General features: G+C 43.0%; 2 protein-coding genes across 4 annotated transcripts; one reads left to right on the top strand and one right to left on the bottom strand.

The window, feature by feature from the left end:
- Positions 1 to 5,106: 5,106 nt before the first annotated feature.
- Positions 5,107 to 12,553, top strand: AKAP14 (A-kinase anchoring protein 14). Of its 3 annotated transcripts, none has more exons than XM_028715724.2 (6): positions 5,115 to 5,800; positions 6,505 to 6,693; positions 6,786 to 6,883; positions 8,834 to 9,013; positions 10,974 to 11,026; positions 12,387 to 12,553. In XM_028715724.2, the coding sequence occupies exons 2-6, from the start codon at positions 6,516 to 6,518 to the stop codon at positions 12,469 to 12,471; spliced, it is 594 nt and encodes a 197-aa protein (XP_028571557.2). In that variant the 5' UTR covers positions 5,115 to 5,800; positions 6,505 to 6,515; the 3' UTR covers positions 12,472 to 12,553. The 3 variants fall into 3 exon arrangements, with proteins under 3 accessions (XP_028571559.2, XP_028571557.2, XP_028571556.2); XM_028715723.2 differs by having other exon boundaries at positions 5,116 to 5,867; XM_028715726.2 differs by lacking the exon at positions 10,974 to 11,026 and having other exon boundaries at positions 5,107 to 5,867.
- Positions 12,554 to 14,161: 1,608 nt separating this feature from the next.
- NKAP (NFKB activating protein) lies at positions 14,162 to 25,555 on the bottom strand. The gene is made up of 9 exons (XM_077922619.1): positions 25,207 to 25,555; positions 20,985 to 21,065; positions 20,489 to 20,565; positions 20,073 to 20,123; positions 19,292 to 19,340; positions 18,485 to 18,600; positions 17,969 to 18,044; positions 16,613 to 16,762; positions 14,162 to 16,449 (listed from the first exon to the last, which is right to left on the bottom strand). Exons 1-9 carry the CDS (start codon positions 25,473 to 25,475, stop codon positions 16,275 to 16,277), a joined length of 1,044 nt encoding a protein of 347 aa, XP_077778745.1. The 5' UTR covers positions 25,476 to 25,555; the 3' UTR covers positions 14,162 to 16,274.
- Positions 25,556 to 25,557: the final 2 nt, after the last annotated feature.

Genomic DNA, 25,557 nt, shown 5'->3' with positions numbered 1-25,557 from the left:
TCTCCTGGTGGGTACTGGGAACGCTTCCTCTTGGGAGGCTTTGCGTTGCTATCGCTGAAGCCAAGGAGCCTGCATTCGCTCCATAGGACACACACACATTTCCCCTTAATTTTGGAGGGGGAAAAGTGCGTCCTATAGAGCGAAAAGTACGGTACATCCTGGTTTTGATGGATTCGGCAAGGAGCTTGGCTGCGTAGAGTTCCCTGGGAAGAGGGACTAATTGCTAAAGGACTCTGGAAGTTGCAGCTTTGTGAGGCAGATACAGTTCTTTGAAAAATTATTAGCACCCTCAAATCACAGTTCCTAGGTTCTTTAGGTGAATTCAAGATTGTTTGAAGTGATAATGCTGCTTTATATGTATGGTACAGATGTGGTGCTGGTGGAGGTTACCTGTCAGCAGTTAGCACTAGAACAACAGCTTAAGCCAGGGGTCAGCAAGGTTTACCTCCCCTGGGTCGGTTCACTCCAGCGGAGATCCCTCCGTGGGTGGATCGTGCACATGTGAGTGTGCGCACCCACTATTTCTGATGTCTGCGTCTGTGCAGACACAATTTCCAGCATCCGCGCAGACAGGATTTCCAGCATCTGCGCAGACACAATTTCTGGCGCCGCAGAATCAAGTCCCCGCACCACGCTGGTTTGGTGCAGCATGCGAGGACTTGCCAAGTGGATGGCTCAGTTTGGGGGCGGCTTGTGGGCCAGTTAAATGACCCGCGGGGGCCGCTTGTGGCCCATGGGCCTTAGTTTGCCGACCCCTGGCTTAAGCACATGGGTCACTTGGTCAAAAAACTTTCCCATTACAGTGGAATGCACTGCATTTCTTTTAAATAACTGAGTTCTTCTCAGGGTAGACACATTTAATGGACCTGAATGAACCACATCTATTAATCCAATGGTTCTACTTTAAGTATGACTACCAAGCATGGGCATAGTCAGGAGTTTTGTTAGTGGGGTGCAGGACTTATGTTAGCGGGGGCAGAACCTCAGTTAGCTATTGGTTTTTATTGATTAGGGGGAGGGTAGCTGCACCTCCCTGCCCCCCCCCAGCTATGCCCATGCTACCAAGGGATAGTACCCATTATTTATCATTTGCATCTATACTTATTGATTAGCATATGCAACATATTTTTTCAACCATTAAGCACTCATCATCACCTTTTTACATTCCTCTGATGTCTGGCATACAGTTGCAGCTGTTGGGTTAGATCAGCTCCAGTCCTTGAAAGTCTTCTTCCTTTCTTCCCTTTCAAACTCACCCACCCCCAAAGTGTTTTTGGGCCAAAGCAATATTAATAGTAGGACAAATTTGCAAATGCTGATCTGAATAGAATGTGTTAGTAGTGGGTGAAGATAAAGCAGCAATGGTGAGTGGCTCCACATTTTTGGAACTGTGGGACATGTACCCAGAGAAGATTAAATGGCTTATATTATTAACTATCTCTCGAAAGTCTCTGTGTCATTGGCTCTCCTTGCAAGCATCAAACCACCTGTGCTGGCTTTGTAGTCCAACACCAACAAACGAGTGTTTGTTCTCAGTCTTATTGAGGTATTTCCAACTAGGGAGAAACAGAAATTCTTTTTTGGGTGATCATCATCTTTGTCAAAAACATCACCGTATTTGTTATTATGTCCAACCTGCTCTTCTGTTTTCATACCCAACAACAGTAAGTGAAGGCAAGCATCATAAAGTACAGCACAAATAATCAAATCATGTCAAAGCAGTGATAAGAAATGCATTCAAGCGAATAATGGGGAGGAGTGAAAAATCAGACGACATAATGGAAGTGTATAACATTATGCATGACATGCAGAAAGAGAAGAGAGAAATGCCCTTTCTCCCTCTCTCATAACACTAGGGCTGGATCTACGCAGCTATTAAAAAAACACTGAAAATGCTCTGCGAAAAAACGTTGCAAAGCTCACAATCAAAAATATTGAGATGTGATTTCAGCTCTACAGCGCCATCTGGTGTTGCAGTGTTATAACGCATTTATCATGCTGTGTTTTGACAAACGTAGCTGAGTCCTAGAACTTGAGGCTATCCAATGAAGCTGAGCATTGGAAGAGACAGGAGACACAAAAGAAAGTACTTCTTCACACAGCACATAGCTAAACTATGGAATCCATTCCCACAAGAAGGAGTGATGATGACCAACCTGGATGGCTTTAAAACAGGATCGGAGAAGGCTCTCAATGGCTACTAACCCTGATGTCTACATCTTACCTGTACAGTCAAGAGGTAGTAATGCTTCTGAACAGTGGCGTAGCGTGGGTTGTCAGCACCCGGGGCAAGGCAAGTAATTTGCACCCCCTAACCCGTGGATCTAGGTAGGGGCAGAGAGCTGTGAGTGCGAGCGCGCCCCCCCCCCATGTTGCGCCCGGTGCGGCCGGCCCCCCCTGCACCCCCCACGCTACGCCACTGCTTCTGAATACCAGTTGCTGAAACCTGTTACATTCAGGTGCTGCTTGTGAGCTTCCCAGACGCGTTTGACTGGTTGCTGTGAGAAGACTGCTGGACTAGATGAGTCATTGGCCAGTAATAGGTACAGAAAGGACTATTCCCTGGATGCCAAGTTCCAGGTTTGGGGCGGCGTGTACTCTTTGCTGAGAGAGCCCCAGTGGAGATTTAAAATCACAAAACATGCAGCAAAGTCAAGCATGGAAATATAGGCTGTTAGACCCTTAAAATATGCCCTTGCGAGTTCCAAAAGTTTCCTCGTCCCCCAGCATAGGAAAAGATGGCGCATTTGGTAAGCTAAAAATGGTTTACTTACAAACTTTCTAAAAGTCAAGATTCATGTGCTTTAGAAAGTTGCACAGGCAGTAAAACTTGGGATTACGGTAGTTACAGTGGTGAAAGTTCCTATTAGTATAGGAATTTAAGAGTAGCTTGTGAGAGCCATCCAGTCTCAGCTGCAGCACCCACCTCAAACCTCTTTACACATTGAGCTTCTCAGGTAGATTGATGGTGAACAATAGACTTGATTACTTATTTTCTTCCAAGATAAGGGGAAGTGACCTAAGCTAAGACTGGCAGAACAGCTTAATCTATGGTCTTAACCCCTTCATGCGTTAATTAGTCTTAATAATGTTGGTTATATGAGACTGGTTATCCCACACTTATAACACTTTAAAAGCTTGCTAAAAGCTCCAGTTTCTGGTGAATTATGTCTAGTACTTAATACTAATACTAATAAACATTTCCAGCAAGTGAGAGACTAAAACCATTTCTGCTCTGAGAATTTGTGGATGTTCCTTCCCAAATGAGTGACAATATTTCATCTGTGTTTCAGTTTCTAAAGTTTAGTTTATTGTTTTTAAATAATGATTGGGATTGTAGTTCAAAATCAGTGAAAGAAGAAAAAAAGACCACATTGCTTGCAAAAAAAAAAAAAAAAAGATTGTTGTTGTTGTAGAAAACTGTTTGTAGGACTTGGCCCTCTAATAATGGCAAATTCATTGTGCTTCCTATCCGCACGTGTCTTTTGCAGCAGTTGAGGTCACTGAAATAAATAAAAAGCCTGGTTTGTTTTTCAGAGAAATCCAGAACAAGCGTTTGAAAATTGATTAAAACTGGAAACCAGATTTCCTGTCACAAGCAGTTAGAGGAGATGGCTGATCTGGAGGCTAAATATCTCACACTCAAAAACATGAAAGATCTCGATCATTGTTTCCAAAACTTCTGAGATGACATTATTGTCGCTTCTAAAACTGGGGGCACCAACATGCATTGATTTCTTTTAGAATGTGCAAGAACTAAGCACCTGCACATGAGATGATCCACTGTGGTTTATTTTATTTTATTTAATCCAAACGCTTTTACCCTGGGTTGTTTTTTAGGGGGGTGGGTGGGGGTGAAAGAGACCGTAAAAGCTCTTCCAATCCAATCCAAAATTAAAATGGTAATTTCCAGAAGACTTCACAGCAGAGGTACTAAAACCCAATGCAGACTAAAGTCCTGGGAAAGCTGGGTGTTCTCTTTTGTTACAGCTAACAAAAAGGCCATTATTGAAGGGGCCAATCAAGTCTCCCAGGGGAAGGGAGTTCCATATCCTGGGAGCCATAACCAAACAGGCCCTGCCTTGCATCCCAGCCAGAAGTGCCTTAAAAACAGGAGTGGCATGGTGAAATATACTTGGAGTCGAGTGTGGATTTCATGCTCTTTATTCAGCTCATAGTAGTGAGGAATGGAAGTTCCTCCAAACTGTCTACTTTATATACATTATTTACACAATGGGCCCCACGTGATTGGCTAATTCCGGGATTCTCCTGTAGGCCAATCAGGTTGCGGATTCACTTTCACCTGGAGCTGGATTGGGTGGCTCCTGCAGACCAATCAGACTGCTGCATTTTGGATCCTATTCAACTCAGTACATAACACGTGGCTATAGGCCTCCAGGTGTTGAAGCACTACAGCAGGGGTGGGAAACTTGGAGCCCTCCAGATCTGGTCAGATTCCAGCTCGCCAACCTGCATGGCCAATGGGCAGGGCTGAGGGAGCAACATCTGGAGCGTTGCAGATTCCCCCATCCCTGCACTACAGCTTCCAGCATCCCTGGTGTTTGGCCAGGCTGGTTGGGGCTGATGATAATTTCAAGTATTATATCTGGGCCACGAGTTCCCTGTTCCTGACAAAAAGGTACAGGGCCTCTGATTACAAACAGTAAGGAGTCATTATGCATGAGTCATTGTTCTTGGCATATCTCCTGATATGCTTGTGAAGAGTTGCAGTATGTAGCCTTCTGTAAAGGCAAGCTATTCTACAGCTTCTCTGAATGAGTAGGGATACAGGCATGATAACATTCTATGCAGAAATGTCACTTGTGTGCTTTCAAATGCCAATTCAGGCTCCACCCTGGTGTTGGTAATCTAATAGGATTATACAAACATCACTCCCTGTCAGGATTTTAACACAGGCTTGCGACAGGCTTTGTTTCAGGCCATGGGAAAAGAGGGAAGGATGAGTCTAAATTATGTTTTAGGGAACAGCACACCGTTAATTTCCCATTCCTGACAAGTATACAGCTAGGAGACAGAGGCTGATTCGATAGTGGGAAAGCCAGAGCAACAAATCTTGCAGAGATGCAGTTGGCCTCCTCTTCTGTGGTTGTTCACACGTAATACATTTAATGCTCATTTAAAGCATTTGACTGTACCCAGAGAATCCTGGGACCTGTGGTTTGTTAAGGGTGCTGGGAATTTTACCCTGGGGAGGGGTGTGAATTATAGTTTTTTGGGGAAGCAGTGGTGTGTACGCAGCCTATGTTTGGCTATTTAATGGTTAGCGAGTTCACAAACTGGGTTGCTGCATGCCCAAATTTTGTGGCCTAGAAAGCACCAATAATTTTCCTCCCTCCAGTCAAATGCATCTTTTAACCATGGTCATTCTAAAGGGCTTCACCCCCAATTCCCTCCCACCCCTCCAAAAAATTAACATGCAAAAAGTGCACGTATGATGTGGGCTGATATGCCCTGCTCTATAACGTGAAAACACCACCCAACTCGCATTAATCCCTTCCCAGCCTCTTGAACGCCTAACAATATCATTGGCTGCACGCTGTGTGCTAAGAGCTGATCTCCACCAGCGTTCTTTTTTCCTTTCAGTAGGATGGAATGCCTGTACATCAAACCTGCAGCTCTATTGGATGAGCTGCTGTTGCCCAGGCAATGATTGTGACCAAACACTTGTCACAGAGGCCTGAGAGCCCGCTGCTTAATGAGCCCTGGGAACCTGGATCTCGGAGGAAATAAAGCAGCTCCGATCACAAGAGAAAAGCATCTGGAAAGCACTTTCAAGCTGGTAATGGAGTGATCTACTATCCTTTGCGGGATCAGAGGAAGTGCTGACTTTCGTACAACATCCCTTGGTGATTATTTCTCAGAGCAATGAGTACCCACTTTCTCATTCTTAATTATTTGCATTTGTGGCTGAACGCAGTGGAAATGAGAGGACTAAAGGAATGCAAAGGCACAGGCTTGTTCATGATTTCTCATTCCCTCTTTGCAGATTATGATTTGCAGGCATACACCGAATACTTTTCAAGGCGTACACTGCAAAATGTCATGAAAGAATGTGACAAAGGTGTGTTTGAGCCATAGCTCGGTGGTGGAACCACATGCTCTGCAGCAAAAGGGCCCAGGGTTAAAAAAACAACAACCCATCTCTAATTGGGGTTGGGAAAGAATCTTGTCTGAAACCCTGGAGAACTGTTGCCGGCCCGTGCTGGCAAGCTAGGTAGGCCAATAGGCTGACTCAGTATAAGGCCCTTTCGGTGTTTTTACAGGGAACCAGGATTAGTTGCAGCTCGCAAGTGAGCATACACTCAGTGGTAAACCAGGTCTGCCCTGTGTAACAGCCCAAAATGTTTTTCTTAAGAATGGCGATGGGGTTTTGATCTTTTCTATGATTAGCAGTGGCAGAGTAGGTTATTGCTTGCTGTGTAGGTCAAATTCTGAGCAATGATCCTTATGACCCTGTGTGCTATCCTCGTCCTCTCCTTCTAGACTTGTGGACAATGGAGGAGTTGACCAGTAACGTGGAAGGCAAGGATGCACCTGTGAAAGCTGTAGATGCATCCATGGAAGCTGAAGATCCAGCTCTAGAAGCCATCAGGAAGGCAGCAGAGTCTATTGTGAAAAATGTTATCAGAGATGCAATATACACTATTAGACACCTGCAAAAGACAGAGGCAGGTATTGCAATATTAACTTGCTATGATTTTGATGCCTCCTGGATGGTATAAAAGCCACCCATACCGGAGATTAACTTATTCCCTTCCCTTCAGTTCCAGGAATCAAATATCCAGTACCAAATATTACATGGATGAAGTGCAAGGATTTCACAGTATTTAATGGACTGGCACAGATTGAGGATTATTTAAAAGTAAGTTTAAAATTGGATACTTACTCAATGCCTTTAGCCAAGTGACATGACTGTCTGGATGCATGAATATGCTGTGAGAATCAGCTGGAAAGGGCCTGTATGTTTGGTGGCATTGAAGGTAACACACAGTGCAATCCTTTAGATCAGTGGTTCCCTCAAGGGGTCTGCATAACCCACCCAGAGTGTCTGTGGCACCCTTCACATAACAAAAGCTACCATAGAGATTTCAAATTTTTCAAAAGTCCATAGCTTGGCTATGTACTTAGTACTTAGCTATTTGGGAACCACTGCTATAGATGTGTATGTGGAAATAAGTTTCACTGTGTTCAGTGGGCCTGAGTCCTTGGTAAGTGGGTTTAGGATGGCAGCTTTATTGTACCAAATAATTGATACTATGTTAATAAGAGCAACAATATTTCTTTATATTTTTTTCTAAATTTTAGTGGGTAGGTGCTGCAAGTACATCAAATATACAGCAATGAATGACTAATAGCATAGGTAAAGGTAAAGGGACTCCTGACCATTAGGTCCAGTCGCAGACGACTCTGGGGTTGCGGCACTCATCTCGCTTTATTGGCCAAGGGAGCCGGCATACAGCTTCCGGGTCATGTGGCCAGCATGACTAAGCAGCTTCTGGCAAACCAGAGCAGCGCACGGAAATGCCGTTTACCTTCCCGCCAGAGCGGTACCTATTTATCTACTTGCACTTTGACGTGCTTTCGAACTGCTAGGTTGGCAAGAGCAGGGACCACGCAACGGGAGCTCACCCCGTCGTGGGGATTTGAACCGCTGACCTTCTGATCAGGCAGTGAACCTGGCTGTTATCATTAATTGCAAGTTCTTCCGCACCTCATGTGAAAAAGACCAAAGGAACGTGCAGTCAATGTACATCCTCAACCACACAGTTAAACATTTATGCTCATTTATAGTCATCGTTTTTCCACCATGGAATTCACGGCAGAGTACATGCACAAACCCCACCCAACCCTGTTTTTCTTCACTATCTGGCTGCTGTGACAGAAGGTGGGGGAGAGGCCTTTTTCTCTCCCATCCTTTAATGACCACTAGTGCAGGCAATCCATTCATGCCAGCGGCTCTCAGGTAGGCCAGCACCACATTCCCCTTAGGATCCATCTATGGCAACCCTATCTTTGGGCAGGTAACACTTTTGTCACATCCTTATAAATAGTGGTGCACATTTTTATGTGTATGCAGGTTCACAAATGAATCATCTTTTTATATTAGGTAACAATTATCAGCTCCTATGGGGAAGCCTCCACAGACTTTAAGCAAGGAGCAAAGAACGGTTTGTGTTTGTAAGACTTTTAAAAAGTTGCTGCTGTTGTTAACTGCCCTTCACTAGTAGGTCAGTTCTATTGCAGCTACCTACAAATGGGCTTCTGATCTCCACATTTGTTGCAGTATAGATGGGATGGTCAATTGGGCAGACAAGGGACTGTATGGCAACAGTCCATTTTGAAGAGTTTCTTACCCAGGTGGGTCTTAACTGACAGCTGGCCTGCTCAGCCAATCACAAAGGTATTGATTGCCTACCATGGACATAGCCAAAAGATTCCCAGAGGCTGTGGGTGATCAGTACTGGGCCATCTTAAAGTGAAAGGCAGCCATGAATGGGGCCTGGATCACACCTGCATCATGTGCCCTCAGATCACAGCCTCAAACCTTCACCTGCTTCTAATCCTCCTCACTACAACCTTGTAAAGTTGGGAGAAAGCGAATGGCCCAGTCAGTCAGAGAGTTTTTGCAGCCTGGCAGGGGATTTGAAAGCAGGAGTCCTTATTGTGTGACTCATAACATTGCAATTCTGATAACACCAAAGGCTTGACATGTGCTTGACACAGCAGGTTGTACCCACTATGTTCAATTGCTGGCAAAGGCGAGCAAATGCTTGTGCATGGGGCCACATCATGGCTTATGTTTATTCCACAGACATGGGAGCTTCATGAGAGCTGGCTACATTGGACAAACTATATCAGCGAAGAGGAACTGGAGTATTCCACGAGATACTTTTACCGGGTCCGCTGGAGTATCCCAACCTGTAGAAAGCCCATCCCACGAGCAACAGCATGTGTCTATTTCGTCATAGAGATTTCCAAAATCAGACCACCAGTAAGTATTTTGACATTGCCTCTGAAGACCTATAAGCCCAGAGGATAATTAAATATTCTTATATAAAATAAAAAAAGCAGGAAGGGGGAGAGAACACCGTCATTAGGATCAAGTTTGAACTTCTGAGATCTATAAACTTGATCATTTGCCAAGTGCTTGATCACACTCCCTTCATGCCCTTTATTTGAAGGCTCACATATTTAGGCAGAACAGTCCCCTGAACTTGAACTTCCTAAGAACTCCAACTAAATAATTGTGCTAGTGGCAGACAGTCTAAAGACTCCTGTCAGCATTATGAGACTTCCCCCCCCACTCTTCTGCCCCATCATGTCCCCACATCCCCCACAAATTGGAGGAGAGGAATATCAGAAATACTTGTGCTGACGAAATGATTATGAACCATGACATTGAAATCCACCCTCCTCATTTAATTGTTTATAAACTATTTAAACTGTTGTACATTTATAGTATAGTCTAATTATGAAAGCTTTTAAGGCTTTGATGGAATTGTTTTGTCATGTATTTAAATTATGTTTTGATTTTGTAACTGATTTTATACTTGTAGAAGCCATTTTGGCATGTAAGCAGTTTCTAACTTTAACAATACTAGTTGCAGTAATACTTCCGTTAAGGGGCGCAGGTGGCGCTGTGGGTTAAACCACAGAGCCTAAGGTTTGCCGATCAGAAGGTCGGCAGTTCGAATCCCCACGACGGGGTGAGCTCCTATTGCTCGGTCCCTGCTCCTCCCAACCTAGCAGTTCAAAAGCACATCAAAGTGCAAGTAGATAAATAGGTACCGCTCTGGCAGGAAGCTAAACAGCGTTTCCGTGTGCTGCTCTGGTTCGCCAGAAGCGGCTTAGTCATGCTGGCCACATGACCCGGAAGCTGTACGCCGGCTCCCTCGGCCAATAAAGCGAGATGAGAGCCGCAACCCCAGAGTCGGCCACGACTGGACCTAATGGTCAGGGGTCCCCTTTACCTTTACCTTTAATACTTACATTGCAAATAACCAATAACAAGTTTGTAATGGTACCAACAGGAAAGGATCTTCTCATATACTTCTGTCTCTAGGTATGATTTACCTTGTCATCCACCCAAAAAACAGCAGAGGCGGGGAATGTGACCCCACATGTCTCTAATGTGAATTGGTTTATGTATAGAACTTACACTGCTTCAAGGGGGTCTGCAGAAGCAGTGAAAACAATACAGTACAGTAAACCAGACTGCAGCAAAATGCCAGGGATAAAAACAGCAGAACAAGGCAAGAGAACCTCAGCTAAAAACCAATAGAGCAGGTATGGGGAACTTTTGGCCCTCCATTTGTTGCTGAATTACAACCCTCCATGAACCCCAGCAAGAACAACCCATAATGGTAAAGGATGATGAGGTCAGTAACATCTGGAGAGTCAAAGGTTCCTTAAACCTAGGAGCACTTCCTTTTGCCTGTCCTGCATCTCTCTATCAGCTTCATCAGATGTCCTGGCTTCTTGTTTTGTAAGAAGAGGAAAACTGTTGCTGATCCACCCAACTCATAATTTTACACACTTTGACCAAGTCTTCCTCTCCTTTTTTTCCAAGTTAAAAGACTAACTACTGCTGCCTTTTTAGGATACTGTTCTTTTATTATTATCATTATTGCATTTTAATCTGCATATGCAGTACACCATCCTGGAATTTATTTTGATGAATGTTTAAAAATAACTGAAATACAATTTTGTAACCTTTCCCAGTTGGAAAGGTTGAGCCGCAGAGGCTTATTGTATACATAGACCCTAGAGGCGCGCCCATCAGACCCCAACATTCTTCTCTTGCTTGCAAATTTCCTATTGCTATTACATTTTGAGTTTACTAGTGTCCATGAGGACCAGAATGCCCTTGTAGGGAAGAGTGATTTTAAAAAGCAAAATGGAAGCCCAACATTCTCAGAGTGTGTTTTTTTCCTCTCCCTCATTTAATGCAGACATTACCTGTTGAAGTATTCTTTGTGGTGGAGACGAATAAGCTAATTCACAGGTATTTTCTATTTTAAAAATAATCCATGAAATAATGGTGGTATGATAAATTCTGCTGAATGTTTTGTTATGGGAAAAGATCTGCCCATCTTGCAAACCCATCTAGGAGTGAATTGTACCTGCCTTTCTCTGTGTCTCTTTGATTTGCAACTAGGACAGCTGGCTTAGAAGAGGCCAGGCCTGCTCTTGTGCAGAAATCAGCTGCAAAAAAATGTACCATAATCTGCTACAGTTTGCAGGACACATGGCTGTTTTTTGTTTTTTTTCAACTACATTCACTGAAGATTCATCTCTTAGCCTGCAATCCTATACCTACCTCCCAAGAATGTCTAGGATTCTGCTGCTTAGTGCTAAAGGATTGTTTATTCAATATGTGCCCTGAGTTTAAGAGGCTTCCTCAAAATTTGATCACATGCTCATTACTGGACACCATGCCTATGACTGACTGAGATTTGTTTTACATTAGGGACCTAAGAGGGTTGCATCCAATGTAGTGTTAAGTAACCCATTCTGGTAGTGCAGGAATTTACACTTGTGTAAAGTGCGCACCTTTGTATACCCCTGTGTGACTCGAAGATCTGTCCTGGGTTTCCCCCAACTCTCAGGAGTTGATTATGAGTGTGCAGAGAGGGGGCAAAATTCAATTGTGCAAGTGTAAATCCTTCTGCTAATGTAGGGTTGCCATATTTCAAAAAGTAAAAATCCGGGACACCCAGAAAGTTGTTGAGCTTTGACAAAGAACGCCCCCCCCCCCAAAATCACGATTTTTCGATTGACTTGCCTAAGATCCAGGATAAAGTACTGCCTTTCAGAAATTGCCCCCAGACATCAGCTTTGAAATTCTGGACTTATGGCAGCCCTAGCTCATGGAACAAGTTCACTGGATACCATCCCTTGACACAAATTTTGTTTTAGTTTTTCTGTGTGCAAGAGCACTCAGTTTTTGGTTGCAGAAATTTAAGTTTTTTTCCTGTGGGTTTTTTTAAAAGTCACCATAAATGGGTTAAAAGGCACAAATCAGTGCATTAAAAGTACAGATGTGTGCAGGAACAAGCTAAAGGTGGCACAGACATCAGGACAGAAGTGTTAGCACATAGTGCATTTGAGTAATGTCAAAACAGGCCATTTTTAAAAATCAGGATCCACCCTATTCATGTGACCGTAATGTTTTTTATTTTAAACTGTTGTAACCCGAACTTAAGACCTGCAGATAGTAGATGATTATGATGAATATTGTAAGGGAATTAAATTTTCAAACAAACAAACAAACAAAAACAAACAAACAAACCATAGTTCCCAACTCAGATGTGTTAAGTAACCCAACTCTTGTGTTATATTTCTTCTGCTGTCTCTCTCTATAGGCCAGGAGAGTCTCGATTCAAAGAAAAATGGCTCAAAGATGTGATTGAAAGCAAAATAATCATGATGGAGACCATCACTTTTTAGTTCCTCTAGAATTGTTACAAACTAAAAACCCTCTTTTAGGTTTTCTGCTAGTTTTTATAAATAAAAGTTGTGCATATCTGTAGTCAGCTTCTCAGTTTTGGTCTTTCTGTGTTGTGTTAGAAGGCTTAATTCCTGGAGAGTAAATGTTATTTGATCAAACCCGCAAAGCATCAGTGCCCTTAATCTTGCAGTAGACATGGCAGAGATCTCTACTTACTGCAACCTTCCAAGTCTATGTAGGCCAAGGGTAGCAAACGTGGTGCTCCCCTCCCTACATAATTCATGACCATTCACCAGGCTGGCTGGGACAGATGCAAATTGTACTCCACAACATCTGGAGGGTACCATGTTAGGAAACGAAGCTTTGCTTACACAGATATGGCCACACTGCCAATGTCTGCAAAACTCTTCTTAAGGGAATTTGCAAGGGGTTATATTTGCATGTCACTCTGTGTCATAAGCTAGACCGCCAGATGTTTTGGACAACAACTCCCATTATCCCTTACTATTGGGAATCCTTAATTATATTTTACTGTTGTATTGTTATTTTTGTTTTCCTCTACCTTTTAAAATGTTTTATGTATTCTTTTTCTTTAAACTCATTGAAATATGCTTAATGGTTTTTGTGGAAATGCTAAGGATGGTAGGGAAGGATATACAGTGGTACCTCGGGTTACAGACACTTCAGGTTACAGATTCTGCTAACCCAGAAATAGTACCTCGGGTTAAGAACTTTGCATCAGGATGAGAACAGAAATCGTGCTCCGGCGGCACGGTGGCAGCAGGAGGCCCCATTAGCTAAAGTGGTGCTTCAGGTTAAGAACAGTTTCAGGTTAAGAACGGACCTCCAGAAAAAATTAAGTTCTTAACCCGAGGTACCACTGTATTTATAAAGTATTATGATGTAGCAGAGCAAATTCCCCTCAATATAGCTGGAAGCTAGTTTGCAGATTCGTTTGAATCTCGTAGTTAAGATTATTTTCTGGTGTTGCCTTTAATTCCTCTTAAAAGAATAAAGACACGAGCGTCTTTCTGAGTAAAATAACAAAAAGTTTACTCACATTTCAGTTCACAATATGATTCCTGAAAGGCAGACTTTAATTAGTAGTTACACAAAGAAACTGAGAGTTCATCTCATATGGAGACTGAACTTGTGCTGCTGGCTAAGAGCCAGCAGACAACAAAATTACATGAAGAATAGAAAATGGTTGCAGGAGAGCAGCGTGGCAGCAAAAGATCAGCAAGGAAGATAAGAGGAAAAACAAGAAGTGAGAAAATGGCTGCATGACTCGGCTCTTTTAAGGAGTCAGCCAGAGCCATGCCCATCTCCCAGGTCACAAGCAGCGGAAGGAGCTCCCGACCGGTGGTATAGGAAGTTACACTGACTGGATGTCCCCCTGCCTGTGTCCACTCTAGGAAAACAAGGAATGTTGCATTTGACTGCACCAATGGATTACATCCCACAATTTTATTATTGGGAATTCTTGCTCTCAACAGTCCCAGTTGTTCACCTGTTTGAGTAATAGTACCATAGACTGCTTAGTCATGCTGGCCACATGACCCGGAAGCTGTCTGCGGACAAACGCCGGCTCCCTCGGCCTATAGAGCGAGATGAGCGCGCAACCCCAGAGTCGGTCACGACTGGACCTAATGGTCAGGGTTTTACCATAGACTGCAACATGCACACTAAGCTGTTGACATGTGATCTTTATTCAAGACCTGCTTGTGAGCCACAGCCCCGAGTTCCAATTTTCCAAATGGCAAGTGCTTTCAAACACTGTCAAATGTTTATTTTTATAGTTGTTTGAAAGAACGAGTCATGGCTTGAAACTGACAAGCCATAGATAAAAAACAACTAAGGTGCACCCAGGGGAACAATTTTAAATGTAACTTTCCAGAAATAATACGTGGTTTTGGAATTGTGAAAGGAATGGTACACAGGATGCACATCAAGCCCACTCCCTGTACACATTTTATGACTTCACCACTCCCTCCCAAATTTTGCATCACAGTTCCTTGTGCCCCTGACGGTCCCCTGAACTTGGGAGGGAGATTTTTTAGAAGGGGTTTGAAGCTTCTGAAAGAGCAGAGGTGCTCAGAAGTCACAGTGGATGGCACATGCCAGACACATTTCAATACTGGCATAAAGACTTTGCCTACAATAGGGGTCATGTTTTCAGCCCATCAAAGCCTGTGGATATCTATCCTGTTTCATTCCACTGAAACTCTATTTGCACAATGAAGTCAGGTAGGAAGATGCTTCCAATCTTCAAATAGTTCTCTCTCTTGATGAGCTATCAGTCAGACTCCCCATACTAGTTAATGTACAGGATGATGAAAGCAAATCTGTACTAAGAGAAACGGGAGGGCGCAAATGCCCATTACACTGCTGGCTCAGTAACAGGCTAGTCACTGGAAGACACTCTGCTGCAGCATTATACAGCTTCTCATTAAAATTATAAAATATATTAATACTTAAACTGTACAAATCTGCACAAAGTGAGCTGCTCCAACTTTATTTACAAGGAATCAGAGCCACTGAAAATGACTATAATTTAAGTCACTTAAAATCTAGTAAAAGAGAATCAAGTCTCACTAATATACAACAAACAAATCTGTTCTGAAGCTTAAAAAGGCTGTGTTAATGACTTTTTGTCTTTGTGCAATCAATGGTGCAATCAATTTGCACCATCTGTTATTGTGGGATAACTAGCCCCATATAACCAACATGCTTAAGTCTAATTAACGCATGAAATGGTTAATACAATAGAGTTAGCTGTCCTGCCAGGCTTAGCTATGTCAGTTCCCTTACCTTGGGAATCAAACCTATCATTTCCTCCCAGTCTACCTGAGCACCTTAGCATGTGAAGAGGTTTGAACTGGTTACTCCAGCTTAGCAGCATGGCTTCTCACAAACCACTCTTCACTTCCTATGCCAGTTCCTAGGCCAGTTCACTTCCTATGTCTAGGAACTTTCATCACTTTGTAACTAAGTTAAGTTTTACTGCCTGTGCAACTTTTCTGACTGATGTGTGGAAGAGCACATGAATCTGACCTTTGGAGAGTTTGTTAGTAAACAATCTTGTAACTTGCCAAATGTGTGGTCATATCCCATTCTGGGGGAAGAGGGAAAATTTGGAACTCACTTGAAAGCGCATATTTTAAAGGTAAAACAGCCTATATTTCCATAGTTTACTTTGCTGAATATATTGTGACTTCCATTTCCCTGCTGGGGTTCTCTCACCAAAGAGTACTTGCCCAGAACTTGAGATGTTGGCATCCAAGAATTCATATATATATATATATATATATATATATATATGCGCACCAACATTTATTTGGTTATCTAATGCCATTTGAAGATCACTCTGATCCACTCTGTGACTCGTACTATACACTCAACATTCTCTTAGCAAAGGATTGAAAACAAAGCAACTTTAACAAAATGCCAAGTTTCAGTTCCACAGGTCTTGATTTGCTGCTCAGAATTTTACAAAGTGTCTTTTAAATCCACCAAGTGGCACAGTACCTTGGATTCCTAGCAATATTTTGGGATAGTCTGCAATAGAGCCTTGTCTCATTTCATTTAGGTCATTGTCCTTCTGCTGCTGTTAATGCCGTACAGCAAATTTGTGAACAGGCTATCCACATACACCTGTCAAGGTTCCTATTGATACATATAAACCATTTCCTGAAGTTCAACCAGTAGTACACCCTACAAGTAGGGCTGTGATGCTGGACACCTGTTTGTGAATCGCTGTAATAGGAGACGGTTGTCAATATGCACAAGAAGAGCATCCTGCTCATTTGTCGTCTTTGCCCTTGGTTTTCCTGTAGACCATCTCTCGGAAGCTTGCCAGAATCTTGTTCTCTCTCTTCCGCCTCTCCTCCTGGTTGAAAGATGCCAGGGCCCTCTTTTCATCTGCACTGTAGATCTGGTTCTCCTTACGCAGACGCACGGCTTCCATTCTCCGGTGCCTGAAGAGAAACATGATGCACATCAAAAAACCAGTAATGTTCAACAGGAAGAGAAGACTTCCTTCATTACTAGCTCAATTTCTATTAGCCATTACCCAAATGTCTCCCCCTACACTGTAGAACAGCAGCAAAATTTCACAGCAATCCCCACCAGAACGCTCACCTGCTGCCGCTCATCACATAGCCAGACTTCTCAAATGATGCAATCTCTTCACTGGTTAGACCAATTTCACCTCTCCTAGGGATGCGTTTTCCAGCTTTTACATATTCCGCCATGGCAGCGCCTTCACCGGGGAGTAAAGCATGTCCATAGCTTTAAGAAAGAGACAGGATCATTACATTACCAAAAATAAAAATAAAAAATGGCATCCCAAAGCCCTGCTGACTTCTCTCTCAAGCTATGGATACAGAGAAGCTGCAAAGGACAAAGCAAGACAACTTAAAAGTATTATTTCATATACAGGCCCATTTTGTGCAAGAAGACCTAGATAGGTAAGGGAAGCCGGAACCTTGAATCCCTTCTCAGTTCACCATTGCAATCCTAGAATCCTTACAAAGTGCCTCTAAGATAGACAGGGCAAAAGGAGGTAGGTGGGTCTTTTCTCCATTATCTTAATTCTTTTGGCCTCATTATTCCACCTGGATTTCCTCCTGTTAAACTCTCCATTTTGTCTGGGCACCAATAAGAAAATGCTGGGACAAGCAGTGCAGCCAGAGTTTGTTCTTTTCCACATTGCTACCTGTTTCCTTTCACTGTCAAGGTGAGACATGTTAGAAAAGGAAGTGTAAGAACATGTAGTTTAAGCATATGTCACAGCATCGAAAGCCAAAATATAGAGAAGTTTTCATGAGGCTCTAGCACAGTTCTCTCGCGTGCATTAGCACTGGGAAATTAGGGAGATTATAGTCCACCAGAAGGTCAGGGCACACAATTGTGGCCCATATTTTCAACTCATGAAACGACCCCTTCTGGAACATACATCCAAGTGCCAATGAGAGCAGGAAGTTCCCACATCAAATTTCACCTTAGTCACAAATGAAAGAGACGGACTTAAAGCAAGCTACCATTTTTTCCAGACTCACTCAGCTGTAGTAGTTGTATATTGGTTCTCAAATGGCTTGGTTGTCAAACAAATCAGCTCCCGAATGCTGCAGACCTGGAAATGTTCTAGTTTGCGAACATTTTTCCCTGAAGCCGAATGTCTGACGTGGCTTCCAATTGACTGTAGGAAGCTCCTGCAGCCAATCAGAAGCTGCACCTCAGTTTTTGAATTGTTTCGGGAATCAAACGGACTCCCGGAATGAATTAAGTTTGAGAACCAAGGTACCACTGTACAGGAAACATAGTATAGATCTAACTTATAGGATGCTTGCTGAGGATTATTAAGGATTATATATGCTCTGTTATCTGAGCTCTGTGAACTCTGTAAATGTGCTATATAATAGTTAAGAACTGTATTTGGATTCCTGGCTACCTTGGATTTCAAATGCTGAAATAAGATAAAGGTGCAGCACTTACTTCAAGGGCCGATCATCTTGAGAGGCATGAGTAATGGGAGCTTCTGGTCCTATGAAATCCACAGCATCTGCATTTTCTGCAAGAAAGCAATAAAAGGAAGAATGAAGCCAAAACCTTCTCTAATGCATTATTTAACCAGTTTTTTTAACCCAACTGTACAAATTTTATCCTTGCCACCCTTTCTGTGGGGTTTGCCTGGCCTAACTTCCATCTTCTCCCTCCCACTTTGAGCTCCATCAGCAGCCAGCCACTCTATACAAAAGGAAGGTAGCCTTCCAGTGGTCTGCTCTGTTTTGTATGGCATATTCATTTTATTAGCCCACCTGATTTTTTTCTGTTGGAAAAGGTAGGGTATACATATAAACTAAATAACCATCTTACAAAAGGAATAAATTTAAAGCATACATCAGCTGACATCTCTTTAGGGATGCCTTTCCTTAGCAAAGACCAATCTAACAGTGAAGGCTGTTCCTGTGTGCAGGCTTTTCAAATAAGCTATGAGCATTCAAAACCTACTTGATCTCTCAATCCAGAGATCATCCTCTTGCTGTTCGTCGTCATCAGAATCTTCGCTGCTTGACTCGCTGAAGTCTTTCCTGCTCTTTTTACTCTTTTTTTTCTTGGACTTTTTTCTGTTGAGAAGTGAGAGGGAAATGGGATAAATATGTAAAATCAAAACAAGAAAGAAGAAAGGTTGGAAAGAACAAGAAGAAATGTTTTGGCTTCGTGTCGCTTACAATAATATTATCAATATTAATAATATTATAAATGAAAGGGTTAAAGAAAAGCCATGTGTATAAAGGATACTATTGGGGGGGGGGACCATAACCCAAGAAAAAACAACCTTTTTGGGGCCAAATAAAAATCTTGGGCCTTTTGGGGAGCATACAGAACACACAATGCAGAACAAAGCTTGCTCACAAGGAAGATGTGAAACACTGAGAGCATAAACACATTTGGTCCCCCTTCTCTTTTCCTTTACAACACAAACTCAGAAACCACTCTCATCAAGTTCAGTGAGGCTTTCTTTCAGATGAACGCCGTCTTAGTTTTGTTCCATATATTTTTACTAACAAAACTTTAACTACATTATTGACATAACTGGTGACAATAACCAGACCAAAAGGAAAGCAAAATAAAATCCAAAACAGAAATAAACAATGCAAAATGAAATAAACAAAAAAGCAGAAGTTGAAAGCTGAGTCAAGAGTTCTCTTGGTGACAACATAGTAGCTGGGGAAACAGGGAGTTTGATACTAGTGTTATGAAACACACAAACCCTCCCCAATTTTACAAGTTTTTTTTTAAAAAAACAGCTCTTACTTCCTATGCTTCTTTTTCCTCTTCTTGGATTTCTTTTTTTCCTCATCACCTGAAATGTTAATAACAAAGAAAAACAAAAATAAGCAGGGGTAAGGCATAAAATGTTTGAGTGAAAGAAGGGTGGAAAACCAGTGTGGTATAGTGAATGGTGTTGTGTTAGGACTGGGAAGACCAGAACAGAAATTCCAAATCAGCCAAGAAGCCGACTGGGTAACTTTGAACCACCTGCTCACTTTCCCAGCCTAATATACATTACATAGCAGCTGAATAAGGAATTCAATTATTCCCCAGTGCATAATGCATTGCAGTCCTGGACTATTCACAGTAGGGATGGAAAAGCAGCGGCCTTCCTGATGAGAATCTGCAGCTGTCATCACCCCTGCATTGGCTGAGGCTAATGGGAGCTGGAGAGCCCAGCACCACTATGCCACATGTGATATTCATTTTTTAAAAACCCACTATGATTTTGGACATTCATGCAATATCATTCAATTGTAGCTCATCTTCCTGAGAGCTTAAGGGTCCAATGGATCAATGTTACTATGGGGTTATTGTGATATGATTCTCAATTTGCCAAAATTCTTGACAACTGAAGAAGTTAATACTTCAGAATGAATGGAATAATAAATATGACTTTAAAGACTATGGGAATTTGCTATTCCTTATTTGAACTATAGTGTAGGTGGGTTGGGAGAATCCCCTTTAAGTGTGCAGCTCAAAAGAAGAAAGAGGCCAATTCCAAGCTGGGAACGCAAGTCTTGCACAACAGGTTCACACATACGTGAAGCAGCTTTTCTCTTCCTTTTCTTCTTTTTCTTCCTCTTCTCCTCCTCTGAAAATAATTTGAAAATGAAATGTTTTTACAATCAAGCCAAACAGTCCACTCCATGGGTTGTTACTTCCTGACCAACAGATTGCATCTGCTACACCTATGAGGCCAGGCTGCAGCCTTGTTTTCTAGAACAGGTAGGGGACTGCTGTTGCATAGGGATGGGAGACATCATTTGCAAATAATATGACAACTGTTAAGGCAATGGGAAGGGTCACCGAGTCAGGAACTGGTGACATTAATTATTATTGATGCAATTAACTTTAGCAATTCCATTTGGAGTGCATTCATTCTAGGAAGGAAAGACAACTCAGTCCCTACAAATACTAATGATGGTACCCAAATGCCACCAAATCAGTGCAAAATACCTTCTGAGCTGGAATCAGAAGAGCTGCTCTTTTTAGATGTACCATCTTCATCTTCTGCAGGAGTGTGTTCATCAGAGCTAGATTTAAAGGCAGAGCACAAAACAATATTAGTGTAGGTAGAAGTGCAAAATATATAATCACAATTTGAAAAGCTGCGGTCAAAAGCATATAAAGACTTCAGTGTTAAGTATTTCAATAAAATAAATTTCTGTATGAGAGCTTACCACTGTTCAGATTTTAAAATATTAATTATATATATGGGGCTAAATATGCCAAGGGATTCTACCATTTGGTTTTAGGAATGCGGCAAAGTTGAACACAAAATGCATTTGACAAAACCATGATGCTAAATAAGCCAACATGGGGGGACAACAAAACAAAATGGATAAAGGTAATCACCATCCTCCTTATTAGAATTCAGGAGAAGGTCCTCAAGACAGGTTACAGCAATGAAAACAGAAGTATTTATTTATTTATTAAAAAACCACAAACCTACTCTGGGTCAGGAACCTTTGGTGAGAATCCCCAAACTTCAGGTGCTCCAAGTTCACCTATTCTCTCTCTCTCGTTTAATCGCCTGTAAAAGATGCATCTCTGTTAAAACCCAGGACATATTTTCCATGTATAAAAATTAAGCACAACACAGGGATAAGAGACGGCGTTGCTATAGAGCAAAAGGGTGGCTGGAGTGGGGAACTGTTTTTCAGCCTGAGAACCACTTTTCCTCACCGACAACCTTCTGGGGCCCACATGCCAGTGGGGAATGGGGTCAGAGACAAAAATGGGTAGAGCAATATTAGCTTTGCGCAGTAGACTATATTCCTGTCATGCAAACAGTCAAGAGATTTCTGCACACACACACACACACACACACTAGGGCTGTGCAATATATTGCCATATTGTATCAAAATAACAACATAAGTGTTTCAATAAGGCAGAGACTTGACAGTTTTCCAGAAAGTAGCTCAGCTGAATGGATACTTTGCAGCAGATACCGATACTGCTGCAAAGTATCCATTATAATAATTTGTAGAAAAGTGTATACAGCTTTGTTTGCTCTTTCCCTCCTCTCTCCTAACCCATGAGAAATGAAGAAAAACCTTCACACAAACCAGCAAGCTCTTTCAGATTCACTGGTCCACTTAAGAGCTCAGTCTGCTAGCAATCCAGGAGGGACCCTCCACAGCTAGTCAATCAAAGAGGCAAAGTAAACAGAGAACTGGAAAGCACATCTTTCTTCCCTCACCAGTGGAAAAAAGAGGGGGAAGAGTTTTTGTTTTTATTTTCTGGTGCTGTTTATGTTGTTGGTTCCCCCTAAAAAGCTTTCCTCCATATTAAAAAGGGTGCTTTTTTTTTTTAGTTTAAAGGAGACTCTCTTTTTGCTTGTTTGCCTTCCTTCCCTCCCTTTGATAAAAAGGGAGTGATTGGTAGGATGAGGGCTTGGGTGGGGGGCCGTGGAGGGTAGAAGATTTACCTGGCTGCCTTATGCTGAAATGGGAGGTTGGGTACTGTGTGAGAATGATGAGGAGAGTGTTTTTTCAGTATTAGTTGAACTCAATGGGGCTTAAGCATGCACAGATTCCACTTAGACCTCTGTGTGGGGAAGCAGATGCAACATGACTAGTAAATCACTTAAACTACTCATAAATTAGTTGAAAAATATATTAAATATAATATATGGAAGTTCATTTACATTTTTTATTAAATCTACTACTTTTACATTTTTTAGGGCCTCCACTGCCACAGGGAGCCTCGTCAAGGCCCTCAGCTGCTGCAGGGAAGCATAGCGCACCCTCCACCACCATAAGGAGCTACAGCGGCACCCTCTGCTGCTGCGGGGATGCACAGTGCACTCTCCACAACTGTGGGGAGGTACTGTGATACCCCTACTGCTGCAGGGAGGCCTGGCAAGGCCCTCTGCTGCTGCAGGAAAGCAATGTGCACCCCTCAGGGCTGTACCTAGGAGGTGGTGAGGTGGGCCCCCACCAGGGGCGCAGGTGAGGGAGAGGTGCAAAATCGGCTACAAATATGTCCATAAATATGTCCATAAATAAAAATATCAATTATTGCCTCATAAGAAAAGCTTTTGAAATAGAGGGTGTATTGAATGGGGGGAGGTTGGAGGAGAGGTGGAAATAATAATTTGTCCATGGGTAGGGGGCGGAATCTGGACGGTTCTGCCAGGGGCGCAAGATCACCTAGCTGCGGCTCTGCACACCCTCCACCGCTGCAGGGAGGTATGGCAGGACTCTCTGGCTCCGCAGGGAGGCCCAGCAAGGCCCTCCGCCACCACAGATATATATTGTGCTATATCAAGATATTGTGATATTTAGCTGGTGATATATTGTGATGTTGAAAACCAGATACAGTATTGCCCATCATTAATACATACAACACACACCTCTCTGTCTGGGTAATTAAGAAGCTTTATCACAGTTCAATGATACATTTAAGCCAGCAAGGAGGGTGTGAACAGTGCAAGTTTGGGTGTCTCAGAAGGAGAGCATGATGTAGGGAGTCCAGGAAGACTGTCTTTGGACCTGGGCTGAGGTTCCCCACAGATGAATGGAACTGCTAAGGCAAGAAACAACTTGAATTATCAGTAACAGTATTTGAATTTTTTCTTAAAGGGAAAACAATCTCCCCAGATCAGAGCTTTCCAAACATTTCATGTCGGTGATACAGTTTTTGGACATGCATCATTTCGCTACACAGTAATTCAGTTTTACTAGCAAACCAGAGGTTAAACTAACCCCTTTCCAATCCAGGGAGGAGCGCAGGGAGTATTTGCACAACACACCTATGCACTGCAGCCAACACACTAACAAGTCACGACACAAAATTTGGAGAGCTCTGCCTTAGATGCATAGCATTGCTGAACACGCTAAAGAGGTTAGACAAATTAATGTCCAGAGGTCACAAGAGAGGTGAGATCATTGAAGGCTCGTCTTAACTGTGAGTCCTGGGGCACCTGCTCCCTCTGTGCATGTCTTTTGCCACTTGGCCTGGGAGAGAAGGGCCTTGACTAGCTACAAAAGCTGAGACTTCTGAAGAGGCCAAAGACCATCTCGACTGTCTCTTAGTACAAACCCAGGTCCTCAAGCCTGAACTTCCACAACTGCTATCTGCCATGAAACCCCACTGGCAGGATTAGCAGCAGTGGCAGTAGTAACGTTATGTGGTTATAATATTTTAGTCTCTTGTTAGTTATGCTGGTTTAAATGTGCATTTTATATCTGAATTCCTTTAGTAAAGTTTTATTTTGAAATCTTTAAAATAATATTTAAGCTTCCTGTTAATTATATTGCTTTGGATGTATACTTTATACTTGACTTTCTTCTGTAATGTTTTATTCTGGATTGTTTTACTTGATGTATTAATGCGTTGTAAACTGCTCTGATATTTCTCCTCCTTAAGAATATAAAGTGATACAAAAAAGATATAAATAAAAATAAATATATTGTTTTAAATCAGAACAAAAGTTACACAACAGCAAAATCAACATACAAGATGCTTGCATCAATGGACTAACATTTAGTGATACGTTGCACAATCAAAATCACTACCCGACCTAACCTTTGCATATGTACTCAAAAGCAAATCCTCTCTGAATTGAATGAAACCTAGTTCCATGCAGGTATGAACAGGGTTTATGCTTGAGACTGAGTCAATTTAGCCATGACTTCATCAGTTTAAATTGCACTATGTATCACACCTTAAACCTCCATGGCTAGGAGTCATGGTAATAACTTTCTAGCTGTTATGATATAACAAGGGTAAGGGATGAGTTGGAATACTACTTGCCACAGGCAAAGTGCTGCCACCAAGAAGATCCTATTCTCACATCTCTTCCCCATCCCAAGCTCTAAAGTCAAAGATGATCAAAACTTCTGAAGGCGGTAGGCTGTCAGCAATCTGGTCCCAATAAGGATTGGAACCCATATAAAGCCAACATATTAGATCTTATGTCTCAAATGGTTTTGTTATGGTTTAGAATTAGAATTGTCATAAAACCCCCAAAACAGCCCTGCTTCTGTGCTTTTTAACAGCAACCCTGGTATACAGAAATAAGGGAAGCATGGAGACCTGCAAATATGGCAAAACTAACCATATACCTACATTCTGAAAGGGTGGGAGAGAAACGACTCGGGGTGTAATAAAGGCACAACCACTCTTTGTGTTAACTTTTTACGAGAAACTGGTTAAACTTGGACACTGATTCGTATAGATTGGGGATGGGGAACATGGGACGTTTCATATGTTGCCGGGCACCAACTTCCAGTCTGCATGGCCAACTACATCCAGAGAGCCTCAAGTTCCTTATCCCTGGGTTGAGATCCTCCACACTGATTTCACAGTTGTCCGTTTTGTAGTACAGCTAGCAAAAGGGGGGAAATGAACAGGCACCCGGGGAGGAGGCGGGAAAGGGAAGCCTCAGCCGAAGCTGCACCTTTCCCTGCACAGCTTGCATGTAACTTTCCCCCCTCTCTCTCTCTTGGTACTTTATTTAACCTTCCGATGTTTTTAAAGGAGGGCGGCGAACGTGCCTCGGCGCTGCTCTCTTTTTGAAAGCCTCAATCAAGCGGCGCATTAAATAACGCGAAACAGGTAAGGATGGGAGGGAGGGATGAAATATTCGAAAGGGGAGATATTCAAGAGGGGAGACCCCGCCAGGACCCTTTCCCGGATGAGGCCAGCAAGCAAGCCTCCTCACGTACCTCTGCCTCAGCGACTCCTCCTGCTCCTTGCCGTAGTGCTCTGGGCCATGGCGGTGGCCGAAGTGGTGAAGCGGGCCGGGCCGCTGACGGAACCCGCCTCCGCCGCGCTCGCGGGACCGAGAGCGGGACGGAGACCGGGCTCGGGACCTCTTGCTCCGGCTGGACCTGGGCGGGGAAGGGCTGGCTGAGCTGCCGCTCCGATCCCGCCGTGACGGCGGCGGCGGCGGCGGCGACTCCTCTGGGCTCCGCGAGCGGGACACCGGCGCCATGGCCTCGGCAGGAGGTCCTCCGACACCTCGAGTAGCGGAAGCGTCGCCAACAGTCAACAGAGAGGCCTTTTCCTTCCGCCGG

The sequence above is a fragment of the Podarcis muralis genome, chromosome Z, assembly GCF_964188315.1.
Source record: "Podarcis muralis chromosome Z, rPodMur119.hap1.1, whole genome shotgun sequence".
In the NCBI taxonomy this organism is placed as follows: Eukaryota; Metazoa; Chordata; class Lepidosauria; order Squamata; family Lacertidae; genus Podarcis; species Podarcis muralis.
The sequence above is the reverse complement of the archived record's forward strand: the minus strand, read 5'-3'. Positions and strand labels throughout refer to the sequence as shown.

Excerpts from the sequence above, each read along its gene's own strand:
- AKAP14 (XM_028715724.2), top strand. The coding sequence starts at position 6,516 with ATGGAGGAGTTGACCAGTAACGTGGAAGGCAAGGATGCACCTGTGAAA. Across the intron at positions 6,884-8,833 it reads AGATTGAGGATTATTTAAAA|ACATGGGAGCTTCATGAGAG; the intron begins GTAAGTTTAAAA and ends TTTATTCCACAG. Across the intron at positions 9,014-10,973 it reads TTTCCAAAATCAGACCACCA|ACATTACCTGTTGAAGTATT; the intron begins GTAAGTATTTTG and ends CATTTAATGCAG.
- NKAP (XM_077922619.1), bottom strand. The coding sequence starts at position 25,475 with ATGGCGCCGGTGTCCCGCTCGCGGAGCCCAGAGGAGTCGCCGCCGCCG. Across the intron at positions 21,066-25,206 it reads GAGGAGTCGCTGAGGCAGAG|GCGATTAAACGAGAGAGAGA; the intron begins GTACGTGAGGAG and ends CATCTTTTACAG. Across the intron at positions 20,566-20,984 it reads CCAAAGGTTCCTGACCCAGA|CTCTGATGAACACACTCCTG; the intron begins GTAGGTTTGTGG and ends CTTTAAATCTAG.